This window comes from Rhamphochromis sp. 'chilingali' (assembly GCF_963969265.1).
Source record: "Rhamphochromis sp. 'chilingali' genome assembly, chromosome: 20".
In the NCBI taxonomy this organism is placed as follows: Eukaryota; Metazoa; Chordata; class Actinopteri; order Cichliformes; family Cichlidae; genus Rhamphochromis; species Rhamphochromis sp. 'chilingali'.
In genome coordinates, this window is record NC_137947.1 from 20,034,022 (window position 1) to 20,061,453 (window position 27,432).

At 40.1% G+C, this 27,432-nt stretch overlaps 1 protein-coding gene across 4 annotated transcripts in view; it reads left to right on the top strand.

Annotated features, from left to right (window-relative positions):
• The window catches only part of adam12b (ADAM metallopeptidase domain 12b), a 91,541-nt gene extending 67,160 nt beyond the window's left edge, over window positions 1-24,381 (top strand). For 2 of the 4 annotated variants that reach the window (XM_080869120.1, XM_080869122.1), the window contains 11 exons: window positions 2,044-2,133; window positions 4,502-4,697; window positions 4,822-4,930; window positions 5,376-5,574; window positions 7,657-7,734; window positions 9,524-9,632; window positions 9,978-10,164; window positions 10,901-11,009; window positions 13,258-13,512; window positions 20,053-20,228; window positions 22,577-24,381. In XM_080869120.1, coding sequence (XP_080725246.1) covers window positions 2,044-2,133; window positions 4,502-4,697; window positions 4,822-4,930; window positions 5,376-5,574; window positions 7,657-7,734; window positions 9,524-9,632; window positions 9,978-10,164; window positions 10,901-11,009; window positions 13,258-13,512; window positions 20,053-20,228; window positions 22,577-22,628 — 1,560 coding nt within the window. In that variant the 3' untranslated portion in view covers window positions 22,629-24,381. The remainder of the gene's footprint in view (window positions 1-2,043; window positions 2,134-4,501; window positions 4,698-4,821; window positions 4,931-5,375; window positions 5,575-7,656; window positions 7,735-9,523; window positions 9,633-9,977; window positions 10,165-10,900; window positions 11,010-13,257; window positions 13,513-20,052; window positions 20,229-22,576) is intronic. The other 2 variants (XM_080869121.1, XM_080869123.1) reach the window with 1 other exon arrangement.
• Window positions 24,382-27,432: the final 3,051 nt, after the last annotated feature.

Consider the following 27,432-nt stretch of genomic DNA (forward strand, 5'->3'; position numbering starts at 1 on the left):
ATTTCACAATCAGATCGATTCGATAACAAAAACATACAGCAGCTCCTCTCCTACTCCTAGCCCTTCGCTGCGGTGGAAAAAAGAACGACTTCAATCCCCTTCAAGGAACATACGTACAAAATAGTTTTCCTGATACACCAATGGGGCGTTCAATGCCATCTTGTAAATATGAGTACTCTGGCAGAGTAACAGTTCAAATGAAAAATACACCAGAACAAACAAGCAAACAAAAAAAGAAGTGTGGGGTACCTTTGAACCAATGAACAAAGTATAACAATTTATACTTTTTAACATAACCCGACCCCGTCAATATGTGATATGTCTCACAAGAATATTTATTTTATTATTTTACATTTACAATTTTTTTTCCTGGGGACCCTGTGACACCCCATTGAAGAGCCGTAGGCTGGATCTCTCAAGATCTCACTGTTGGGTTTGTAAGGCCATGTTACTCCTAAATTTCTATCTTGTTCAAAGAGAAGATATAAAACAAAGCTCTGAGCTAATCGACCTTAGTGTTCTCCTTTTTAAAAAAAAAAAAAAAGAATCGATAAGAGAATCGATAAAGAATCGAATCGTTAAACAGAATCGAAAATGGAATCGGAATCGTTAAAATCTTATCAATACCCATCCCTAGTTTTGACCTTTAGTTGTCTGAAAAGCCAGAAGCAGCGTAGAGTTTTGTGGCAGCTTAATTAACATTTACCAACTGCAGCTATAAAATGAGATATGAATTGTTGATAACAATCTGTAATCTGGTAGATTTAAATGACATTTATTGCCTAGTGGATTTTATACCTTGTTTTTCGCAAGCTCTGTTTACTCTAGAGATCCAAATATAGAGCCATTAGGCTAATAAGCTTAAAATACTGACATGTTAAGCAGAAAAGTTCAAATAGTTTTTACTGAAGTTGACACGATGTAATCGCCAGGACAGTCTTCGAGTTGATGCTTTTTCCAATTAAATTACTGCTTTTTTTTTCTGTTTTCAACTCGCTGAACTTCGACTGACTCAACATTGCGTTTGTTCGATTAGTGCTGTTATTACTGTGTTCTCCATCATTTAGATGGCAGCAGATTGTATTTCGGTGAAGTCGTTATGTTTGACCACCAACAAACTAACCATAAATTTTCCATTCGGTAGTTCCATCTCTGCCAGTTTACCTCTTTGTAACCTCCATGATGTCAGCACACGGGCTTGTGCTTGTTAGATCTGCCGACCCACTTAGTCCAAGAGATGAAAGCAACTTTCTTCTTCCCTCTTCCCTTGGCCTACATCAGAGCCAAGAGGTAAACAGCCATAATCATAAAACCTCACATACACTGAAAATTAGACATCCAACAACTCGCCTGCCTCCACCTTCAACACATCTTGTCATTACCTTAGGGCCCCACAGGCTAAACAGCTATGTTGTTTGTTTTTGTGAAATAGTGTGCTTTCTAGCACTGCTTGCACAAAGCTGATGTGTTTTGGGATTCAATAAAAGATAAACATCGACAGATAAACGCCTCACTGGGGATTTTTGTTACGGCGTTACTCCCCATCCAGCTCCTCCTGACACATGCTCTATCGGCTCATTTTCTGCAAGCTGATCTTGTCATTGTGGTAAAGTGTCTACAATCTTCAAATCCCGTTTCTGCTTCTGGCCACGATGCCCTAATAGTCAACTCCAAAACACGTTTCTGTTATCTGCATCAAATCTCAGTGGAGGTTTTAACACACGCCCTCTTAAGAGCTTCATCTGATTTCTATCTCTTGCTTGTCTTCTGTTTTTTTGAGGGGGCGTATTGCATTAAACATGTTCCTTTCCCTTTTTTTCCCTTTTTTTCACTACTCTAAATGTCTAAAGAATTTGCCAAATCCAAAACATATGAGCCTGAGTTTATATGTGTCCCTTCGAGGGTCTGCAGGTCAGGGTAGGAATCTCCGGACATCTCCCCTGACCTGGAAGTCTTTATCTGACAGGGAGCAGCCAGCAGTGGATCTTCAGGGAAGTGATCAGGTCCGCATGTTGTTAACTATTTTGTTTTCTTTTCCTCCAGGAATGCATGAACCCGTGCTGCAATGCCACCACATGCACCCTGAAGGAAGATGCTGTGTGTGCCCACGGACAGTGCTGTGAAGGCTGCAGAGTAAGAGATTTCATGCAGTTCTTGGTCTTTTTCACTTTGTCCTTCAGCTGTTTTTAATTTACATGCACTCATACGTTCCTAAGAGCCAAATAAATTCTGTAAAAGCTTTTCAGAGCTTCACTTTTTATAAAAACTTTCTAAAACTCTTAATTCTCGGCAGAAGGTTATTACTGGTGTGAGTCTGCTTGTTTGTATAATTTCATATCTCGGGTGATTTTATTCCAAATTTGTATATCTTACATCAATAGGAAGGCTTCAATTAAATTCAAGTTCAAGTTGGATAGCCTAAGATTTGCTTCGTCTTAAATATTCATGGTTTTTGTTTGCCATGGAAATCATTTTATGTTATCTTTGGTCTTCTCTTTTCAAAAAAAGTACTTGTTGAAAATGTATTCGAAGGATTGCATTTAGAGAGCCATTGATGGCCTTGTAGAATTATATATCTTAAGATATAAGTACTGCAAAGTGTTATTCACAAGATACAGCTTCATGTTTTGTTTTTGCTGCATAAGTACAGTACTGTAAAATAATCTAGAGCTACTTTCCAAAGGTATTTCAAAGTTTTTCATCAAACCTCGGCTGCTTTTTCTCTTATTTTCAGTCCTTTAACCTAATTGCTTTCAGAGGAATGTTTGTGGTGGTTGTTGTTGTTTGTTGTTGTTTAACACTGACCTATGAATTATTACAAGCATAAAAACTTACCAACCCAAAGGGTGAATCAGTGTTGTGTCTGCACATAACAGACAGCTTAACCGAATACCTTTAGTCACTTTGTTACCAGCAGCCTGTCACAAAAAACCCAATGTGCTCCTATTTCTTTACTTAAATCAATCACAAATGCCAAAGATAACTCAGACAGGTATAAAATAGCATTTTTGCACCAACAAGGTGTTTCCCAGAGAGCTATTACCTGAAAGCTTGGCATACCTCCGTATGGTGTGCAGTATGTCCTGAAATAAACAAATGCAGGACGAAAGAAGTGACGACCAAAAAAATCAATCTCCAACAAATGGACAGTATCTGAAAATCATGTCTTTAAGAAATAGGAACAGATTCGTCAATGACCTGACCAAGAACGCAAGAGATGCTTCTGGCCTTTCAGTTGATCCATCTACTGTTCACCAAAAGACTCATTAGAAATGGTCTCAGTGAAAGAGTGGCTGTTAAGAAGCCATTCTTCAGGAACAGAAACATGGAGAAAAGGCTGAGGTCGACCAGATTACAGAAGAACTGGACTGAAAATTAGAGGCAACTAAAGTCATTGAGAGATCCAAATTTGATCCAAATTTTTAGTTTAACTCCTCATCAGTATGGACGGAGTAGGTCAGGAGAGGCTCTGTCAGGGTTTGGACTGCATTTCACATTTTAGTTGTGGTGTTGGAGATCTTGTTAAAATTGATGCAATAATTAGCACAGAAAGGTACCGTCAGACTGTGAACCACCATGCATCACCATCTTGAAAGTGTTTGGTTGGCAATGGCTTCACCTGCCAGCATGATAATGATCTCAAACACACGGCCAATGGAGTAAAAGCATACCTGGGTAAGGAAAATAACACCATCAGTCATAGATTGGTCTCCCCAGAGCCTAGACCTCAACGTTATTGGAGGAGTGTGGGATCATCCTGACCCAGAACATAGCATCCAAAGAAAAGCTTTGAATGTCCTACAAGAAACCTGGAGAACTATTCCTGAAGACTACTTGAAGATATTACAAGAAAGCTTTCCTAAGTTTTCATATATGTTTTCCCATGTTTAAATTGTTTTACCAATTTCCCATTTTCCTGGTAAAATATAGAGAAATAAGGGGCTAATCGAGACTCTTGCACAGTATTATATTAGAAGCTATTTTTGGGCATGTATATGACCTTGTAGTTTTTCATTTCATTTTCAGATTTAAGCCCTTCCAGACACTTTTAAACTGTTAAACAATCTTACTGGTTTTATTTCAGCATCCCAATATTTCCAACACTTGATAAAACTTTTGATTACAGCACAAAACAGAAACTCGCAACACAATAGATGAGAGCAAAAACAAATTAAACTGGAGTCGACCTCAAATCTTCTTTAAATTCCTTTTAGAGATTATCTTGCGTTTGGCAGATCCACAAGAGAAAAGCCAAGGTTTATGGTCACGTCTTTCATTAATTAAGCCTTAACCTGCAAATATCACCTTTAAAACCCTTTATTGATGCAGACTGGCATAGCTTCATAGATTGAAATGCCCTCCTGTCCACCACTTCCATAGCTATGCGGAACATTTACAAAGCCCAAAAGCAAAAAAGAGCTAAATAAAGCTGCTGTTCAATGAGGCAGTGTTTATCTACTGTAAAAGGGGGTCTAATGTACAGAACTCTATATATTCACAGCTCAAACCTGCTGGCACCCTTTGCCGGGAAACCAGTAACTCATGTGACCTGCCAGAGTTCTGTACTGGTGCCAGCCCTCACTGCCCAGCCAACGTTTATCTACATGATGGACATGCCTGCCACAACGTTGACGGCTACTGCTACAATGGCATCTGCCAGACTCACGAGCAGCAATGCATCACTCTGTGGGGAGCAGGTAAATCATTGGATGCTTGCCACCTGCAAATTTATGCATAATCTTTGCTTTTCTAAGGTAAAACATTGTTTCATTTTCATGATTACATTGTGGGGGGTGGTTTCTTGTTTGTCTCTGTACAAAGGAGCAAAGCCCGCCCCTGGGATCTGCTTTGAGAGAGTCAACTCTGCAGGCGATCCTTACGGGAACTGCGGGAAGGACTCCAAAGGCTCCTTTGCCAAATGTGATGCAAGGTAATGCTGCGGCTGCACTGATGTGGTAAAGGTAAAGAGAAATTACTGTGGAAAACAAAGCTAATTAGCTCACGTAGTGTCATTGGCAATCATCATTATGCTGTGACGTGATCTTCAATCTAAAGTTTGCATGGCTGAATAATGTAATTTCAGAAAGATAGCAGCTAATTAAGAAAGTATTCATGAATCAATTTATTCTATTTTTGTCAGCTAATTGTTCTTAAGATCTTCTCCCTTCTGGTAAATTCTGTAATCAAGCTTTTTGTTAATTGATGTAATTGCTTTGATGACCGGAGGACTGAATCACTGCAGGCCCCTTCAGCACTCTCTCATCCTCCTCTGCAGTTACTGATCTTCCACTGTGATTGACAGAGCAGCATTATGGCTTTTTTTTTTAAGTTGTACTATGTGTGTGTGTTTCTGTATGTGTATGTGCTCCATGCAGTGATGCAAAGTGTGGTAAAATCCAGTGCCAGGGTGGAGCCAACCGCCCAGTGATCGGAACAAATGCCGTTTCCATTGAAACTAACATCCCTCTGCAAGAAGGAGGACGTATTCTGTGTCGAGGAACACATGTTTACCTGGGCGATGACATGCCTGACCCTGGACTGGTGCTGGCTGGCACAAAGTGTGGAGACAACATGGTGAGTGATCAGTAATATAAAGGCCTTCAATTCAACCGTTAAAACTTTATTTATATTCAAGATTTAATGTAATGAATTGAGTACTGCTCACCATTATACCCCAGTATCTACAGCAGAATTTTATAATATTGTTCTTTTCTTTTTTTTCATTAACTACAGTATTGGTTAGCTTGTTGTTTGTTGTCCTATAAAAACAGGATGCAGTTTAATTCATATTCTCTAGAGATGCTAAAAGGCTCGCAAGTGCATGAACCTGAAGTTGCATTCCCTTGAGGAGTACCCGACCGTACAGCAAGGTTTTCACTTCCTATAGAAAATGGCCAATAAAGCTAACTGTGTGAATCCACTGAGCATTTTTGCACATCTTGCTTAGGGCTGAATAAGACTTTTTTTTGAGCTCTTGGTTTTATTAGGTGTGTCTCTCAACTTTTCTCTGTCTTTTTGTTCCTCTCCAAACTTCTCTCACCACATCACTGACATCAGTCCCTACTCCTGCCAAGTAGGAGGCTAATAGCTTTCGAGTGGATAACTTACCGACCTAACTGCCTCTTCAATCTACAACATTTGCTGATTTGATGATAATCGGTTGAGGGAGCACACACTGATCAGCCAGGACATTAAACCCACCTGCCTATTATTGAGTAGATCTGTTTCCATATTGCCAAAACAACTTTGACCCATTGGGGCAGGGTCACAAATGCTGGGCTTGGCCCATGGTTTCTGGCACCAAGATGCTGGCAGCAAATGCTTTGAGTGACATGCTGGGACCACATGGACTCTTCATTGGACCCCAGAACGATGCCTTTTTCATGCCTTTTGATCCTCGAGTCATATCAGGTTTTGGGAGGGGTTTAAGGCCAGTATGCATGATCTGAAATTATTTTTATGGACATAGTAGGTGTTGGAGTTATCACTTGACTTGATTGGTGAAGCTCCTGCAAGTCAGAATAGGTCATTGAGCATTAAATCCTTGCAGATATTCTTGATGCCTGCTCGGGAGTTCTCAGGCATTTTTAGATGATTGCATTTACCAAATCCCCCCAGAGCTGTGGATTTGGACTTGTGAAAGTCATTTGTGATTGAAACTTGGCTAAACGTGTGAGGGCTGTGTCACAAAAGAAATTAACCAGGTTTCACACGGTTGTTCTTAACACAGGAGACATTTACTGTATTGCATAAGGTTACGTATAAAAAGTGTTTCAAATTGCTGTGTTTCTCTTACAAGCAGTGGAACTAAATAATAGGGTCTACAAGTGTGCTTTTTCGGTTGCCTCCGGGGATGTACCTTGGTGCCTTTGTACCTTCCCCATTGAGCTGTGTGTGCAAAATGGACGTCAGCCAGGTTAGTTTGTCTCCTGGCTACAGTCTCCCAAGTCATGACTTAGCGCCCTGGAAACTTTGATGGCCTGGAGGTGGCTGTTTGTCATGTGCCTTTGTTCTCTAAAAAAAGGATTTGTATTTCCATGCCAATCAGGGTATTAAGTTAGCAGCTCACAGCCTGCACAGCAATACACAGCAAAATCACCAGTGTTAAATTAACACTGGAGATTTTGCTGTGTAGCAGTGAATAAGATGAGAGCTGCTTGCCTAATGCGGGCCTTATTTTCTACATAAAAGCAACCGTCTTTTTTACATTCTGATGTTTTTGTTTGATCTAAAGAATAGAAAGCTTATTGTGATTTTTGCCTCTTCAGCCCCGCACCGCATTGCAGCTACCTGAGCAGCATTCGGCACTTCCACCTGAGTGGGAAATTGCTTATTTCGCTGTAAATCTCCCACAGACGTCTCTTCAGATGTTAGCCTAATCATGACATTTATATGCAGCATGTGTAGTTTTAATTGATCATGTTAATTTCAACTTCAAGACCGTTTGATAAAAATTCACAGGGCAGCTGCACTCTTCTGTTTGAGTTAGCAGCAGGCATCAATGATGCTCCTTTATGATGTCCATAAATAAGATATTTTCCAGCTGTTCTGCAGAAGTATAAACCCTTCTTCTTATTCTTAGTATTTCTGTTCATCTTCATGGACTCTTGAATTCAGCACCTCCTGAAATATTTAATGGTGCTTTTCTCTTTATAGGTGTGCCTGAATCGGCAATGCCAGAATGTCAGCGTCTTTGGTGTGCATGAGTGCTCGGGAAAGTGCAGTGGACGTGGGGTGAGTGCAAGTACCTATTAGCTCAAATTTTTGTGTTAAATTATACACTGTAGCCTTTGAAACAGTGTCAAAAGCCTGTGAGAACTCTGTATTTATCTATTCAGTTGCATTTGGAACAGCTACATATACCCCGTAATTGCAAACAACAGCAGAGCAACAATGTATTTACAATACAGCCTTGGACTTATGGCAGCTTCTCCTATTACGTACAATCAATCTTCATTGTTCCACCGAGGTTAAATCAATCACTTTTACAGCATCATTTAGGGGCTACTTAAATTGTTGTCCATCATCTTTTTTACTACACAAAGGGAGAAGAGCCAGTGCAGCACGTCAGGGTGTCCACCTGCACACAATAGTCCTTTTTTTGCAGCATAAAAGCAGCTCGCACTGCTCTAAAATGATCACCCTTTTCTCTTATTAATAATTCAGCAAAGGGTGCTTTTATGATTTATTTAGTTTGTTGTTTAGTTCTGTGAATCAAACATTCACCGCAGGCGAGATGAATTTACAGACACCAACTCAATTACGGCATCGTAAAGCGCCGAGATTTTGTGCAACAAGAAATCAAAGCTATGATTCTGAGATATTTTTTTTTATCCTCTTATAATTTGCTAAATGTCTGTGAAACAAATTAGCTTGTAAATGGAAAATAACAGCAACAAACAAAATATTGTAGCCGCGTGTTGATTGGCTCAAAAATAATCACATTAAAAATGACTTTGTGGGGGAATTTGAGAAAATTATTTTCCCACTGTGTGAAGTAGAGCTGCATCTCCCCTCCTGCAGAAATATCTGCCAAGAATAATTTGCCTACCATTTTGTCAAACACCTCGCACAGTACGAGACCTGACTGGGAAAGCAGTAATGCTCTGAATTTACCTTAGGAGCTTGCCTGCAAGTCCTCTTGCTTTATCTCACAATGCATGCGCTGTATTGACGCTGGAATCTATTTTTTGTTACTTATTTAGCAGGTAAAAAAGCACTTTGGGGGCTTTTTTTCTGCACCTTTTAAACACAGATCAATGCCACGTTTTCTATAAATAATCGGATCAAAATGTGTGTCTGTGTGCACCAGAGTAGCTGATTGTGGTTTCATCTAATTACCATTTCAAGCACATAGATGTTCTTAGACTTTTAAAAGTAATTAATGGCTTTTACATGTGCGCATATAGGAGATGTAATCCATTTCTCTATAGCTGCCCCACAGAGTTTTAAAGAATTTGATGCCTACTTAGATTTCGCACATCTTTCACACATCTGCTTCAGTTTTTATTCATGGCGCATTATGGTAACATTTCCCTTCGCACAAATATAAATCTCGCTCAATCCATAACTCCCTCTCAACCCCCCAAGTGCCTCTTAACCCTATCAGTTGATGCAAAGGAGTGTCCATGGCCTGGAGGCAGGGAAGTCTCTGGACTGTACGTCTGTGCTATGTTAATCCCCTACAGCTGCTCAGCTCTCTATTTGTCTCCTCTTCTATCCACCTGACAGCTGGACTGCGTTATTTCACCAGGGAATCCTCCTGGATCAAACTTCTGCACTGGAAACTCGAGGCTTTAGGGGACAGTCTCTCCCTTCCACATGCTTTATCTATTATAAGTGTACACACACAAGCACAGTCAGTGCTCTGTTGGATTGCTTTATTTAATGGTTTATGACCAATTTAGTTTGCACCTTGTTATTTTGCTGTTAGATCTAAGGCCGTTTGATACTATTTGATGCCGGAGACAAAAGAAATAGTCAATATTGCATCTAATACACACTAAAAGTACCTTGTTTACAGGTTTGCAACAACAAGAAGAACTGCCACTGTGAAGCACACTGGGCACCGCCGTTTTGCGAGACAGCCGGCTTTGGTGGGAGCATTGACAGCGGGCCAATGAGAGCTGCAGGTAGTGTGGACAGTTTAAGTTCTATCGTCACTCATCTAGGCAGACAAACAACAACACTAACTCAGAAATAAGCAGGAACACAAAGCTCCTTATACGTCTCTTTCTTGCAGAGTCATTTCTGGATTAATGTGTGGTTTGGACTAAAGTGTAACTTTCCTAGTGCAACACAACTCCCTTTCCACCCTGTAATACATTATACTGTAAACAGTTTTTATTAAAAAAAGAAAAAGAAGGAATAGAGTGAGAAGCAGAAATGAGCAGAGAAATGTGAACTGTGTGAACTGCTGGCCATGGCCGAGCTGTAACGGTCTTTACGTTATGTCCTGTCATTGTTCCGTGCTGTAGATGTGCGTGTGTGTGTATTAATGTGCGTGTTGTCATATATGGCATCAGCTGACAGCGTGCTGATTACTGTGGCAATCCTGGTCACCCTGGTGAGTCTAATGGTAGCCACCGTAATCATCTTTCTGAAGAGGAAGACTCTGCTGCGCTTCCTCTTCACCAATAAGAAGAGCACCTTGGAGAAACTCAGGTAACATTTCCCTCTGAAAACCCGTAAGAAGAAGAAAATTTCATAAAAATTTGCATTTTTGTTTTCTTGCAAGTTTATTTATGGGAAACTTGTACACAAAATATACATAGTTGACAATTTTCGTAACTGCTTATATAATTCAGGGTCATGTGGGCAAGGAGTCTGTTCCATCTCAGGATTAAACCGATCTATTCACACTCACAGTCACACCTACAGCCAATAAGCAATCCCCAATTAACCTAATGTGCATATATTTGAACTTAGCCACCGATCTTTTCTGGACAGTTTACCCACCGTGCCACATATTTGTCACCAAACCTCAAACAAACACAGTCAGTGAAAGCTGGTGAACGTTATAAATCATTTCACTGCTGACAAGGCTGATATTTCCCTCAGGAGTTTTTAAAGCACCAGCAGAGCTAAAAGCAAATGAGTAACAGATTTACAAACTTGAAACTGTGATTTTCTAAGTTGATCTGCTTCATCAGGGGTGTGATCGCACTGTTAGATACAAATACAGCAGTGGTAGCAGGAGTGTGGAAGTATAAATAGGCAGACAACTATCATTTTTCGCTCTTTTTTGTTGATATGGGTAATATTTTTGCACTGAGAAACAAGAAAAGGCTTCATTTCTAATGTGCTCTACCTTCCCTATATCATACCATAGCAGGAGGCATGTAGTGAAATATAAATATAAATGTCTAAATTAAAAAAACTGCTTACACTGTGCTCATAGATCCGTGGAAGCTACCAGGCCAACCAGCCCCATCAGAAGCGAGTCCATGTACAGACCCACCCCGCAGCGCAAGCCTCCCCCCAAACCCTCCGGGGCTAACATTTTTAAGGTCAGTGTCTCCATAATGTGTCTGTCAGACAGCTTTCTTTATGCGTGTCGGCCTACACCGTGTCTTCATACAACCATGAAATTCCTCTATATGAGCGTGTGCGCGCTCATTTCTGTCACAGGCCGTTTGGTTTCTTTTGTAATGATGACATTTTCTTAGAGCACTTCACTAACATGCAGTCAGGCCTCGGCGTAGAGCCGTAACGCTTCCATGCTCGTTGACAAAACAAGATGATGGCATGCCGGCTAATCGATTCGGCCTCACTCTATCTGTCACTCGAAGCAGTATTAATTACAGTGTCGTTGTTGAAAGGATGCGGAGAAACTTTAATTGAAAGATTACACTATCTATGAGAGATTGTAATGTTGTTATTTGAGCCTCTTTAATAGTTGTTTGTTTGTTTCGCTGTGAGAATGAAGCAGAGGTGATTGATTCAGGCTGAGGAAGAAAATAGGCTTTGATTTGTTTGTTGGAAACGATAAGCACAGAAGGAGATTGCCTATCACTTGTGTTTGTGTGCCAGAATAAAGGCACTTGCATTTATTTATCGTGGGTGTGTGGATCTGGTTTGTGTTTGCACTCACCAGTATCTGCAAAAATTGTTATATTAAATATAATAACTGAGTGAGGTCGATCTGTCTGTCTGTTCTCGTTATTCTGATTACTTCAGCCAGTTGTCAGAAGTCCAGATGTCAGTCAGCTGTCTTTGAACGCATCTGCATTTTCTCTTTATGTGAATGTGTGCTGTCCAGCAGCCAAATCCTTTATGGCCATTTTTGGTGTTATTGGGGTTTTTTTATTTTCGTTTTTTCTGGAGCGGAGGGTGAACAGCTGGTCAGGACATGTTGTCAGACTTTTACAATTTCACAACATCACATCTAATGATTTTGTTTTCCAGTTTTATGGCTGATTCTGACATCAGCTTTCTGACGCTAATGAGACTTTATGACTAAAGTTGGGTTTTACTTTTATGTTACCTCAGTTTCACCCTAATATCACAGGCTTCAGCTTTTAGAACCATTAGACAAAATTAGGCTGCACCTAATGACTTCATTGTGCAGATTGTGTGTTTGATTATTTTCATGTCTGAAAGGGTCTGAAAGGTTCAGAATATAGTGAAAATAACCGTCAAACCATCAGCTATTGGCCAGCAACAGATCAGTGCTTCAAACAGTCCTTTTGGAGCAGACTTTAAACAAATGGGTACGCAGCAGTGGCACACTGAACAACCTGTGTGGTATTTTAAGCTGAAACTTGAAAGACACCTTCTAGGGACATGTGAGACCTGAATTAACTGGCTAATAAGGGGTGTAATATGGGACCTTTAATTTAGGATCTGTGAAACCAACCGGGGCCAGACATCAATAACTGTTTTTTAAAGAGAGGCATGAGCCGAAAGGCCATAGGACACCATCTAATATAGTCTAGAGGGTAGTAAGATTTAATCCAAAGTGTGTGAGACATTTTGTAGTCTTTGTGTCACCTCAGAAATATATTTTGATGATGTTCTGTGTGCAGTGAGACTCGCTAATGAGTCCACGTGGATCCAGAATTAACATACAAACCTGACCCAGATACAGCATGTGGCAACCATTCCTAAATACTTTCAGTTGCTGCTTGAGCTTTTCAACATGTAATGTTTATCAAAAGGAGGCAGTTAAGCTGGTGCGAGGATCTGGATTCAGCCGAAGTGGCTCCTAGGTGAGGTCATTTCAGCGTGTCGTAGAAGTGGGAGGAAATGAGGTTACGTTTCTCGGCTGACCCGAGAACGTCGATGGATGGGTGGAAATGTCCTCACAGTTCAGAAGCTGCAGCTGAAATATTTGTGACATTTTGCTTAATAAGAGAAAATGAATCATCAAAATGCCTGTCTGCGGTTCACACATTCTAATTATTTTAGCACCAACAAGACTAAATTGCAGGGGTTTAGAAAATAATCTTGGTAAGAGAGAGTGGAAGGTAAAAGCCTGTCAGATGAGAATTTTCACATTTGCATATGTTATATTTAAAAAAGCAGGTAAAGTTTAATTTAGTTATAGTTTCATTCTTTATCTGTCAAAGACTAAATATAAAAACTGTGATCTCATGAGAGAAAAGATGCCTTGTTCCAGATTTGGCCGCAGTCCCTGAACATAATGTATAAAATCAGTTTGATTTCTAAGTTTTAGTTTCAGGATCATTTTATTATGTATGCTACCTCACTACAATTTATGTATTACTGGAAATAACATGTGCGATCTCTTTTCAGCCATCTCTCCTGAGTGCAGAGCCTCTTCTCCCACCGCACAACTTCCACTCTCACAGCCTGCGCAGACTGCCCCTCTACCAGCCCCTCCACATCAGTCAGCCCATGCCGGTGTCTCTCAGTGTGGGGCAGCCCACCCTGCCTCTTCTGCCGGCACACTACAAAGTCCTGCCGACGGACGCGTCCGGCTCCCCGCCACCTAGGGTGCAACCTTTTCTCAGCCTGCCACGCCATCAGTCGTCGTACAGAGTGGACCAGGTTAGTGTGAAAAAAAAAAACAAAACGTTGATAAATGCTTTTATTTATTTAAACACTGACAGACCCTTTTTTCACAGCACAGCGTGACTCACACAGAAGTGTGTTTAATATCATCACTAACACTTCTGTTTACCTGCCACTTCATGGCATAATTGCTGTCGTGAAACAGGTTTAATGGACTTCCTTTGATCTCACAAGCTTTATCTTTGCCTTCGTCTTAAATTGTTACTGTAAAGTTTAAAATTGCAATTTATTTTTGTTGACCACAGCTTTAATGGACTGTACATTCTCAACAGCCCATTAAATTCAAGTTGTGTATATGTTCCTCTACATTACTCCAGACTTTATTCTCAACCACGCCACACATTTCTACACTTATTTTCCACAATATCTAGGCCGCCATCAATTTTATTACATTTCAGTAAAGTGCCAAAGTAACCTGCCAAGACCTGAAGCCTCCCTGAAATAGGTCACGGTGAACATTCAGGTATTTTTTTTTGTTAAAGTTACATCCTCAGTCAATTGCAATGAATCCCTGGCATTTAAGGACACTGTGACAGCTTAGATTTGAGTCAGTTTGCAAAAAAAAGCAATCTTCCTCAGCAGATGAAGTTTGCTTAGCACTTATGGAATAGCAGATGCTCAAATTTCACGTTTTCTAAGCACTTTAAGCCCACCTCATCTGTAAAAGCTAAATTCTTTACCTTGGAAAAAAAGTCGCTGACTCGATCAGAAGTCCTTACGGTCCTTAATTTGAATATCCACAGTTCGATGACTACAGGGCAGACTCCATCTGCAGAGGAAGATTCATGTGGTGCGGCTGAAAGGTCCAGATATTGTGCTGAGATAAATGTGTGTGTGCTTGGAGATCAGAATCAGAAGCAGTGGTGTTATGAAATTGTTATGCATGATTTTGTTATGCATGATGATTTACTTTTTTTCTCTTTTGATTTCTTTGATACGTTTTATAGAAATGTAACTTCAACAATAAACAAAGCAGAATAGAGCTCGCTGTGGCAGATGAAAAGTGCATTTTAAGTCTCAGAACCTACTAAAAGTAACAGAAACCAATGGATTGTAGGGTAAGAATTAATATGAAAAGCTATGTACCCTTAAAAAATGCTCCACAGTAATGTAAAATATATGCAAATTGTAGCTAATGGCCTAAAACTTGAACAGCCACCTGTGTCGTCATTTTTAAAGGCTGTAGCTAAATGTTGGATAACAGAACCTGCTGGATTTCTGCACTGCAGTGGGTTCGCCTGCCCACATATCGACAACAAATTCAATCTGTCTCCCTCACGGTGACCCAGCTCCTGAGTAAGGTGCTGCTTTCTGCTGAGCCGGCAGAATCAGAGTCGGTGGAGATAGTAAATCCATCTGTCCGCTCTGGTGGTGGATCCAAATCCCGATTTGTTCCCGGAGTAGCACAGCGAGGAGAGCTGTGCTGGATGACGGCGCTTTGTGAGCCACAGCGGGGTGCAAGGGAAATTGGCAGATGTGTCTGTCTGTTTAAAATAGAAAAATAAGGAGGAAGACATTCGTTTTGCATCTGTTTCTCTGTTTGCGTTAGAACATAGTCCCAGATGTTAAAGCAGAGCACGGAGAAAGGTCCGGTTTGTATACCTCCGAGGATAACATGGTGGAAATTAAATGAGCACATGTGCTCAAGTTTTTTTGAGATTAGTAGACACAAATAGATTGTCTCAAGAATGGGATCAGGTTTTTAAAATGCAGCGATTTGCCAAACACTTTCAAATGCCTCCTTCTGCAGTTTTTATAATAGAGGCATATCCCCTGTAGGCTTCCTAAATCACTTTATTTCAAGTATTGTATTTGCTGTCCCAAAAACATACAATTATCCCACATAAGAGCAAAAAAACGAGAGAAAAGTTTTGTAGCAGAACTTTCATAAATTTCTGCCATAAATCACCTGATGATCATATACAATCAAAGGAGCTGCTACCTTTATTAGATCAACTTTATGTGGTGTAGTAGTTAAAACCATCAATATCTGTTACTGCCACTTATACATTGATGACTCTGTACTAACGGTTATATTTCAGTCATAATAATGCCTGACCATGCAAGAGATGCTTCTGCTTTTTTACATACATAAATTACTTTATACAATGTAAGTGTATTTTAAATATATATTAAAGCATTGGCTACTTTTGCATTAGTGAGCAGCAGAAACACCTGGCATCGCATCCACTTCTGGATGGTTTTGTGGTGTCCATGTTAAGCTTTGCAGCATATTACCCTTGATTGCAATGACTGCGTGCCAACTAAAGATGTACTTTAGCTGAAAGGCCACTGTTTGCTCTATAAATTGGCTGCTCACTGCCTGCCAAAACAGTGAAATCCCGCTACCTGCTAATATCTGTTAGCTCGTTTCATTGCAATGAAACAGATGGGCGAAGTAGAGATGGCACATGTGGGTCAGAAACAGAAGACAGAGTTCTGCTGACATTTAATAGCAGGCCAACAAGGACGAACAGGACATCAGTCCTTAAAAAGAAAGCGTTTAACAAGTTTATTGTAAGACTTGACACAAACCCCAACCTCCGCTCTCTGTGCCAGTATGTCTTATTTTAAACAGCGCCTTGTCTTGCAGTGTTTCTCTTTGTGCCGAGCGCAGTCCATTAATATCAAGGTGTTTCCAGGGCAGTAAATTTTATCCCACGTTTGTTGCGATGAAAACAAAACTGCATGGGACCCGTTTGTTTTTTTATCTAGTCTTGCTGAAGGAAAAATACAAATCAGATACCCGTAGAGTCCAATAAATATGAAACAGATCAGTTTTGTTGCACTGCACAAGCATACTGCAGCGTCACACTGGCGAGGAGTGAAAATCGTGCCTTTCCAAAATGTCATCTTTTAAGGAACCTAGAAAAATAGTTTTGTTTTTGGCAAGACGACCGCGCATTTTTCAGTTCCTCCGGTGGGTTTTGAAAGGTGCTTGTAGGCTCAGGGCTCATAGATCTTTCTCAAGCCACAGAGGACGGCGCAATCCTTCATTGTGAATTAAGACATGTGAACACCACCAAGTTTCCAGTTACAGTTTGAGGTTTTCTGCCAAGAGTGGTATTACAATGCACATGGGTCTTGGATTAATCTTGCATTACAGTGGATGCATCTGTCTATTTACATCTTAGTTTTTTCTGCTTTTCCCTGGAAAACAGCCTGATTTTCTTCCCTTAAAGAGTTGGTCTTCACTTAAACTTAATTCATGTAGAAGCTTGGCAGTAGTGGAACGACGCTCACAGGAAAGGACACAGTGGGTGATACACAATATTCACACAGATATCTCAAATTGGATCACATAAAAATCCCACTGTATACACGTTATTACCACAAACACTACATAATTAAGGAAATTCGATTAAATTCAATGTTTTTTATACAGCCCCAAATCACAACAAAAGTCGCCTAAAGGCACTTTATATTGTAAGGTAGACCCTACAATAATACATACAGAGAAAAACCCAACAATCATATGACCCCCTATGAGCAAGCACTACTGCTTGCTCAAAGTGCTTTGGCCACAAAGGAGCTCTATGCAGTCCTGTGAAAATTTAAGAATACTATTACCGCTTCCACGAGAATTAAGCCGGTAAGTAGAAGCCAGGTGGTGCTATTCAAATGCACTTCATTATGCACAGAAGTGGTAATCCCAGCAAATTCACTCCAAGTTCAGACCGTCCAAAGCTCAGAAAAACACAAGAGCTGCATCTCAGACTCTACAGACCTCAGTTAGGATGTTAAAGTTCATGAGAGTATAATTAGTAAAAGACTGAACAAGTACAGTTTGTTTGGAAGGGCTGCCAAGACAAAGCCTTGCATCTGAACAAACAACAAGACTGCAGCAACAATGTCCTTTGGATAGACCACCAGACCAAACAGGCGATGTTTGGCCATGATAACTCGCCCCACGTTAGGCAAAAACCAAACACAGCATTAATTTGGGCTTGTTTTTCAGCCATGTGACCTTCCAGTCACTGAGTCAACCATGAATTCTTCTGTATACCAAAGTACCGCGGACTCAAATACGAGGCTATCTGTCTGTCGGCTTAAGCTTGGCCAGGTCATAAAACAGGAAAATAATTCCAAGTACGGCAGCAGAATGCCGAAAAGGAAAAAGTTAAAGTGCTGCAGTGATCAGCACTTTAACTGTGATCTAACTGTGATTTAACAGTGATCACACAGATACATTCACTTCATTCTTGCTAAAGGTGGTTCTATAAGCTTTTGAGCCAAAGGGTGTGTTTTTCACAGGGCTGCATGATGTCCTATGAAGACTTCCTTTTTCACATGACTGTCTTTAACAACATGCAGTAAATGAAAAGAGCTCTTCTTGTTCTAACTGCTTCTTGCAGACATGACTCTTGTTGTGGCCGAGCAGATGTCAGCAAAGCTGTTGTAAAGCTTTTATTTTGGACTGCTGGTTGGAAAAGACTGGCAAGAAAAATTGTTAGGAGGATTTTATTTATTTTCTGACATTTTATGGACCAGCTTCATTTCTGGTTTTATCCAGAAATTAAACCGCAGATTATTCTGCCAAAAAATGAAAACATTTGGTATTTGCTGCTGTAATATTAGTTTCTCCTTGCTTATTTCAACCTGCAGCAACACACTAACATACACTCCATGGACAAAGTGCAGGGTGAGTAAGAATAGACACACGATTTTTGGAGCTTGCCTGCATAGATTTACATCCATTCAATCATCAACACTAGACAAGGTAAGGTCTGACTCATATCTCCATTTAAGGTGGATGGGGTTGAGGTCAGGGACTGATACACAAGCTAGTCAGTTCTCACACACAAAACTATTCAACTCATTTTTATGAATCGTGTGTTCCCCTCAATCATGCCATAAATTTTGTGGGGTTTTTCTATTATATAAACATTCACTGGATATTTTATTAGGTTGATCTTGCTAGTACCAGGTTAAACCCCCTTTGGCCTTCACAACTACCCTTGTGGTAGCAAGTTTACTGGAGCAGCTTTTCTATTCAAGGCCATTTGTCAGGTTCATGAAACCAGTTTAAACTGGTTTGAGCTTTGTGACTTGCTGGAAGCAGCCATCAAATGATGCTACTCTGTTGTCATAGAGGGATGAACATGGTCAGCAACAATACTCAGGTAGGCTGCGCTGTTAAAGCAAAGCTCAGCCACAGCACACCACCACCAGCGGCAGCCTGAATTTTTGATACAGGGTAAGATGCAGCATCACTTCATCTTGTTTATACTAATTTCTGAATCCCATGCAAATGTCACAGCATAAACTGAGACACATCAAACCAGACAGACCTGATTTTTCCAGTCTTCTAATCCAGTCTAGTTTTGGTGAGGCAGTGCAAATTGCACCCTGAGTTTCCTGTCCTCGGCTAACAGGAGTGGTACCCAGTCTGGTCTTCTGCTGCTCTAGCCCATCTGCTCAAGGTTCTAGATGTTGTTTGTTCAGATATGCTCTTCTGCACACCTTGGTTGTAACTTGTGAGATATTGTTGCCTTCCTGTCAGCTTGAAGAAGACTGGTCATTTTCCTCTGACCTTTGAAATCAACAATCACCCAGCTGCTTTTTTTTTTCTTTTTTTGGGGGGGTGGGGGTTGGGGGGGTTGGACTAATCTCTGTAAACCCTAGAGATGTTTGCGTGGGAAAATGCCAGCAGATGAGCAGTTTCTGAAATATTCAGACCACCCTGTCTGAAACCAAAAATCAAAGTTACTCAAATCACCTTTCTTCCTCATTCTGATGCTCAGTTTAAACTTTAACTGTGTCTGGTGAGTTTAAAGTATCACTGCATTTGAATTTCTTTATTGCAATTTATGTAAAAAAAAAAAAAAAAAAAAACGAAGTGTTGCCATGAAAGATTGTCACATTTGAGGCGCCTGGGTTGCGCAGCAGTGAACACACAGGTTTATAACTCTTGCATGTAGATGTGACAAACTCGGTCACATCTTGGCTGCATTCATGAATGTTTTAAACCATCCAGCTTTCTGAGTCTTATCCATGCATGATGTGGGGATTTTTTTCTTCTTCCACATGCAGATTACTTAAAGTTTGCTCATGTAAACCTGCGTGCGTGTGCCATGGCGTGGGCAGTTGTGGGAAGGTTTTGTGCATGTCCGTTTGTGTGTGTGTGTGATAGCAGCCAGGCAGCTGGTAGCAGATGTTTATCAACTGCGCGCTCCCTCTGTGTAGATTAGTACCACATGATGACACCTCATCCAGATAACCTTCTACCCTCTCACAGCACTGCCACAGAGGTGGTGGAGGCGAGCAGGGGGAGGTTTGGGATTCATCTCATGTTAGCTGTGGGAATTCAGAGGAGATAATGATAACACAGTGCCCTCTAGTGAAACGCATTTGCGTCTGTGTTCAGGTAGCTGCTGCACAACTAATCCATACTGAAAAAAAAGCTTAGAAGGTCACTTGCTCTGTGCACTGACTCAAGATAAGACTGACGTGCTTTGTGGTGTTTTTTAAATTAGTACATGAACTAAATTGGTACTTTTTGTGTTCTTTTTATAGGACTTTGAGAAACCCAGTCCACCCCAGAAGCCCCTACCTGCAGACCCACTTGGGAGGAGCTCTCGACTGGGTAACAGTGTCGCAACAGCAGGGGGGCACATCCCCGGGAAAGCGGCCCTTCCCATACCTATCCCCACTGTGCCAAGGCCTCCACCCTCCATCCCTTTACCAAGCAGGTCTGTGGAGCATGGCAAAAAAATACACTACTTAAAAGGCCTTTTCAGACGTCTTCATCTCTCTGTTAAATTGATGGCTTTTTTTGTCACTTAGTTTTTGGTAGTTTATTTAAAGAGACTTAATTCTTGTGTGACATTTTGCACCTAAGAAGAAGCCGTAGCAGTTCGGGAAAAGAGTAATGTCATCTTTTCTGTCACAGGCTGCATCACTAATGGAGTTCAAGTTATTTTGTGATTAAAGGCTAATTAATGATTGTTGTGAGCGCGAGGGACGCTCATTTACTTGTGAATCTTTTGACAAATTTGTTCACCAACCTCATCATTTTCAACTCTCACAACACTCATTAAATTCAGCTTTGCTGACGCGCTCTGTGTGAAGTATGCTGTTGGATATTCATAACTTCCTCCTTATAGTTGGGAGTGCTAGCCTGGCTATTACGGTGGTTATACAAGGATTATTACCTCTTCTGTCCCAAAGCATGAGGGCAAATAAAAAATTGTTTTTCGCTGCATAAACTTTTCGCATTTGTGATGCTTCCTGTTTTATTAAACCACTTTTATTATCGCTGTACACAAAAGCAGTGAAGTGGAGGATTTGATATACTGAAGCAAACAAAGCATGCTTTTAACGCAACAGCATTAAATTTCAGTTGTACGTCACCATCATGCAGAATGCACAACTAGTTTGGATTTATTAATTCCTCTGGATTACTTATAGTTAGTTTACTAGTAAAAGTCATATTTCTTGCAGTTTTGCCTCTGAAAACCACCACACTGGAATTTGAATCAAATATACACTGTTTTATTGAAGTTCAGCCTTTAAGCTTTAATTTAAGGGGATTACTGACATTTTTAGACACAGTCCCACATTTTGAGAGACTCAAAATTAATTGGACAAACTGACATAATCTTAAATATAAGGAAAGTTTTTAATAATCTGATGAAAAGCCTTTGCAGTCAATGATTGTCTTAAGTCTAATATCGCTAGACCTGTACTGCAGCTGGCTTCAGTTGCTTCTTGTTTGTGGCTTTCTCTTCCTCCAGTTTAATAACTGAAAAGCATACTCTATTTTGTTGGGATCAGGTGACTGAGCTGGCTGTTGAATAGAAGAAGAAGAATGTCCCATTTCCTTTCCCCTGAAAAACTCTTGGGAGTCTTTTGGAGTATGCTTTGGGCCATTATCCATTTGCACTGTGAAGCACTGTCCAATCTGGCTGAATCTGAGCAGAGAGTATAGCCTTGAACACTTCAGAATTCATCCTGCTACTTCTATCGGCAGTCGCATCATCAATAAACGCGAGTCACAAATCCAGCTTGGCTGAATTAGTTTCTTTTCATTTCGATCAAAGGCTCTAATCTGTCCTTCTTGATGTAAACTCTATATTTCTATTCATGAAGGCATCTCTCGATTGTACAGCGATGCTGAGTTTGTGTTGGTTTAGTGTTACTGAGCTCTGAGTACCCCAGATTGTTTATTTGGTGACTTGTAAAGCTTTTGTTCTCTCACTGATAGATTTGTTTTGTTTTTTAACCTAGTGATGGCCTCCTTCACTTACACTGACGTTTCTTTGAGCCTCATATTTAAAATTACAGTGGAAAAGTATAAAATATAAATTGAAAACTTTGAATTGACTTCAGATATTATGCCTGCTTCACTTGTCACAACACAGCCAGGGAACAAGACATGGCCAGACAACTGCCTGTCAAGTCAACTGTCTAGTGCGTATCGAGTGCGTAGTTGATTTAAAATAATCTTTGGTGCTGTACAGAGGCAAAACTACAAAAACTGTAAAAACTGTGTCTTTATTCAAAACTTATAGACCTGAATATACTTCTTGTCTCCAATCTAGTAATAAAAATAATGCCATTATCTCTTTCTGAGTGATGTCATTATCGACAATGAGATTATTCTTCTTTTGCCAAGTTACATTTTCACAGTCAGTCCAGTTTCCAGCATCGACCACTTTAGTTACTGGAAACGATACCCTACAAAACAAAAGCGCTATCCTTTTCCAGTGTGGGCTGAGCAATCCAAGCTCCCTTTCTCAAGCAGATTTCACAACTGGTGGTGAGCTGAAGTGCACAGTGAAAGAGACGCTTAAAGAGAACCTAATGGTGTCATTCATCTCTCCATGTATCTATTATTGATAAGCTAAAGCAAAGATGTTTTCCATTTGACTTCTCTCTGAATTTAGAGATCCATTCAAACTGGACAGATTATCATCATGTTTTAGATAATATACATTTTCAGAAATGAGACCAACCTGTCTGAAAGGAGATATTTATATAGTTACTTATTATTACCATTGTAATGTTGTAATCTATTTGTGTTGTGTTCACTCTTCAGACCTGCACCGGCACTGCCATACAGACCACCAAAGATTCAAAAGGACTGTTGAGCTCTCAACTTCATGGACATGTAGATCTCCGACTAATAGATGGAGACTTTCTTAATTTGCACTAATTTCTGAGACTCTGTTAGACCTTTGGGACAATTGGAAGTGTCACAGAGTTCCCAGCAAAAATGGGGGCTAACATCAAACCTTGATGCTACGCCTCTAAAAGGTGCTTTGTCATCCTTGCTCAGGTACCAGTGAACTATTTATCTATTTAACTATTTAACTAGGATACTACCGGTTTGTGCAAAGAGGACTCTGATGAGGGATGATTCTCTTCGTGGGAAACTCGAGGAAAAGACGAACGCGAGGCGTCATTACGGACACTTCGTTTTTGCATTCTGTGATTGTTTTTATACATTTTCTTCTAAGCAAAATGCTGAAATATAAAGTCTTTTTTATAACTCGTCACGTTGCTTGAATGATCAAAGTGCAAAACATTTTGTTTTTTGACTTGGATGATGATAAATGGAGATAGAGGACGAGTCGGTAAGTAGTGGCGCAATGTTATTTCTCCAGTTTTTCATTTTTTATCACGTACTGAACACCAAATAAGTCCTCTATGTCCTTGTTGCCTCAGTGCTAAAAAAAAAATCTCCTATTTTTGTGAAAATACAGCTATTTTCTTCATGAGTCATCTAAACGCTGGATAAAAAGAATTTGATTCCCTTTTAAGACGTAGACTACATTTTTATTGTGGCATTAATCCGCTCACTTTACAGTCTGTGCACCAGGCTCTTTTATTCCTTATAAGTTCATTTTTGCAGGAAAGTACAAAGAGGAAAGTAATTTTCACACACCTCAGCCTGCCTCTGACATACTGCTCGGGGCATGCGTTGGACTCTAGACATGTTTTCTCCTGATACTGGCAAGTGCTGTGGAGTGTCAACAGACTTGACAGACTGACTGTGTTCCAGAGAATTACACCACCGCCGAATGATTCAACATCAATACTGGCGTTTGTATGTTTAACGTTTGCGCTCGCCTCGTCCTTGAGAGGGCGAGCCAAGCCGGATGACGCCACAAGCTTTCCAGCGAGATGTTTTACCGTATCCGTCCTGTTCTTTTTGTTGCTTTCACGACATTCCTTTTGGAGTTTCTATGACTTCACTGTTGTCGAACGCCGAGCTCACTCACGCATTCACAGCGGCGCTCATTGCACCCCAGAGCATGAGTCAGGCTCTTTTTCTTTTTTTTTTCTCAGTGTTAGTTGTTGACTTGAGGGACTCAATTGTTAACTTCACAGCGCAACGTGTCAGTGTTTGCATAAGGCATTTTGTACTTGCAAAAGTACAAAGTACTTGCAAAAGACTGAAGCCAGTCACGCCCTGCATACCTGCATTGTGTTTTTGTAGTATCTAAATGATGCTTTATTTCCCTTGTTTTGGATGTGTTCAGATGTGTTCAACAGAGTCACCGCTCTGCTGGAAAATATGTCTTATTGCTGTGTCAATTAGCTGTTCAATGTTTATGCCATCTGTAAAAACCTAAATGTACTGTGTTTATTAAATTTTAAGTGTAACATGTTTAAAAACCATTGTAAAGTGTAAATGTCAGTTTTTCTTTTTTGTTGTTGTTGTTGTTTTCTTCTTCTTTTTTTAAAGCACAGAAATGTAAAGAACTGCTTTGAGACGTTGCCACTATTACATTAGGAGGTGAAAACATGGTGTTGGACGATTTCCAACGTTTTAAAAGAATGACAAAGGTGTCAGGATTACATTTAAGCTGTGAGAAGACATCAGAGCCAATTAAATGTCCCCTGTTTACAAGACGGTGTTTTAATTTCATTCATACTTTGATTTATGACTATAAGAATGCAACACACCACATTAAAATCCACAAAGAAGCCACCATGACCAATAAGGACGATGCAATAAACCGACTGACCAACTAGCAACTGAACTGCCTTAACTTTTCATGGCGTAGATTCAGCAAGGTGCTGGAAACATTTCTCAGGTATTCTGATCCATGATAGCATCGAACAGTTGCTGCAGATTTGTCTGCTGAAAATCCACAAAATTAATCTCCTGTTCCACCACTTAAAAGTGCTCTATTGGATTGAGACCGTGGTACCTGCGGAGAACTTTTGAGTACACTGAACTCACTGTCAGGTTCAATAAACCACTTTGAGATGATGTGAGCTTAACACGGCATGGCGCATTAACCTGCTGGGAGCAGCCATCAGAAGACGGGTACACAGAGATCATAAAGGGATGGACATGGTCAACAGCAATACTCAGGCAGGCTGTGGCATTTAGGACCCAAAGTGTGCCAAGACATTAAACCTCCACCAGCAGCAGTCTGAAGGGGTCATATGAGGCAGGATTGATCCATGTTTTCATGCTGTTTATGCCAAATTATGTTCCTACCATCCAAATGTCACAGTAGAAATTACAAGACTCATTAGAACAGGAAACATTTTGCCATTTTTCTACTATTGTACAATTTTGGTGAGTCTGTGTAAACTGTAGCCTCAGTTTCCTGTTCTGAGCTGACAGGCGTGGTAACCGGTGCGGTGTTCTACTGCTATAGCCTATCTGCTTTAAAAGGAGATGTTCTTCTGCAAATCTTGGTTGTAACCAAGTTAGTTTTAAAGCTAAAACTAGATGTGAAAAAACCATTTTAGTTACATAAAATAAAAATAAAAACTAAACTTGAACAGCCAAGTTTGTGAATGCAATGACTTGAGAACAAAGCGATGTAGGAGTTTAAAGCTGATACCATGGATGGTTTCTGCTAAAAACCTCTGGGAAGTTTGAATTTCGTTTACTTTAAAATGTCAGAGATCACATTTTCTGAAAACTGATGTAGGATTTTGAAATCGATACCATAGTTGTATCTATTTTTTAGTATATTAAAAAAATTGTAATTTTTATTTTTACAGTTTTATTGCAGCTTGCCCGATGAGCCTTTAATGGATGTGTTTATTGAGATTCTGAACGTGTACAAGACTGTGAGTGAACTGCTTTCAGAAAGGTCTGTTTTTATTTATTATGCCCTGCTTACAATACTAATTAAAAACTACTAAAACTAAACATTTTCAACATTGAAAGCTAAAATTAAACTTTTTTTTATTATTCATTATGATTTTTAAAAAGATTGAAAAAACTCTGGAGGTAACAAGCGGTTATTTGAGTTGCTCTTGTTGTCATTTGGACCTCAACGCAAACAAAATATATTTTCTCTTTTCCGCACCATTGTGTGGGAAACTCCTAGTAAATCATCGATTTCTGGAATACTCAGGCCGGCACTAAAAAGCATCACCTTTCTGATGCTCAGTGTAAATTTCGGGAGGTCATTTTTACCATATCTGCATACCTAAATGCACTGAGTTGTTGCCATGCGATTCACTGATTAGATATCTGCATTAGAGAACCCTTGACCGCTGTAAAGTGAGCCGTTATTTGTGAGCCGCGGTCAAGCCAGCCGCCTCCTATCCGCCGCATAAATTTCCTTGCGCTTTTACACCAGTCTTTACGGTAGCGCCTTTTCGCTTTATGTGCCGATTGAAAGCCTATACCCGCGCACACGTGCACGCGCGAGCACAAATTACAATGTAACGGCCCGATACAGTCAATACAATTATGGAAATGTCAGAAATTCATTAAAAATCACCCTGAGTAGTTGATGTACAACTTTCAACACATCCCCCCTCTGGGACACCTACTGTACCTGTGTGCCAGGTTTCAGCCAGATTTACTGTAGAATTCCTCAGAAATTAAAGGGTACTTGTATCCAATGCAGTCGGCCAATACAGTAGAATTATGTCAATTTTCAAAAATTCATTAAAAATCATCCTGAGTAGTTGATGTCCAACTTTCAACACATCCCTCCTCTGGGACACCTACTGTACCTGTGTGCCAAGTTTCATCCAAATTTACTGTAGAATTCCTCAGAAATTAAAGGGTACTTTATTCAATTCAATACAGTCAATACAATAGAATTATGTCAATTTTCAAAAATTCATGAAAAATCATCCTGAGTAGTTGATGTACAACTTTCAACACATCCCCCCTCTGGGACACCTACTGTACCTGTGTGCCAAGTTTCAGCCCGATTTACTGTAGAATTCCTCAGAAATTAAAGGGTACTTGTATCCAATGCAGTCAGCCAATAAACTACAATTATGTCAATTTTCAAAAATTCATTAAAAATCATCCTGAGTAGTTGATGTACAACTTTCAACACATCCCTCCTCTGGGACACCTACTGTACCTGTGTGCCAGGTTTCAGCCCGATTTACTGTAGAATTCCTCAGAAATTAAAGGGTACTTGTATCCAATGCAGTCGGCCAATAAACTACAATTATGTCAATTTTCAAAAATTCATTAAAAATCATCCTGAGTAGTTGATGTCCAACTTTCAACACATCCCCCCTCTGGGACACCTACTGTACCTGTGTGCCAAGTTTCATCCAGATTTACTGTAGAATTCCTCAGAAATTAAAGGGTACTTGTATCCAATGCAGTCGGCCAATACAGTAGAATTATGTCAATTTTCAAAAATTCATTAAAAATCATCCTGAGTAGTTGATGTACAACTTTCAACACATCCCTCCTCTGGGACACCTACTGTACCTGTGTGCCAAGTTTCATCCAAATTTACTGTAGAATTCCTCAGAAATTAATGGAAACATTTATTCAATCTAATACAGCCAATACACTACAATTGTGTCAATTTTCAAAAATTCATGAAAAATCATCCTGAGTAGTTGATGTCCAACTTTCAACACATCCCCCCTCTGGGACACCTACTGTACCTGTGTGCCAGGTTTCAGCCCGATTTACTGTAGAATTCCTCAGAAATG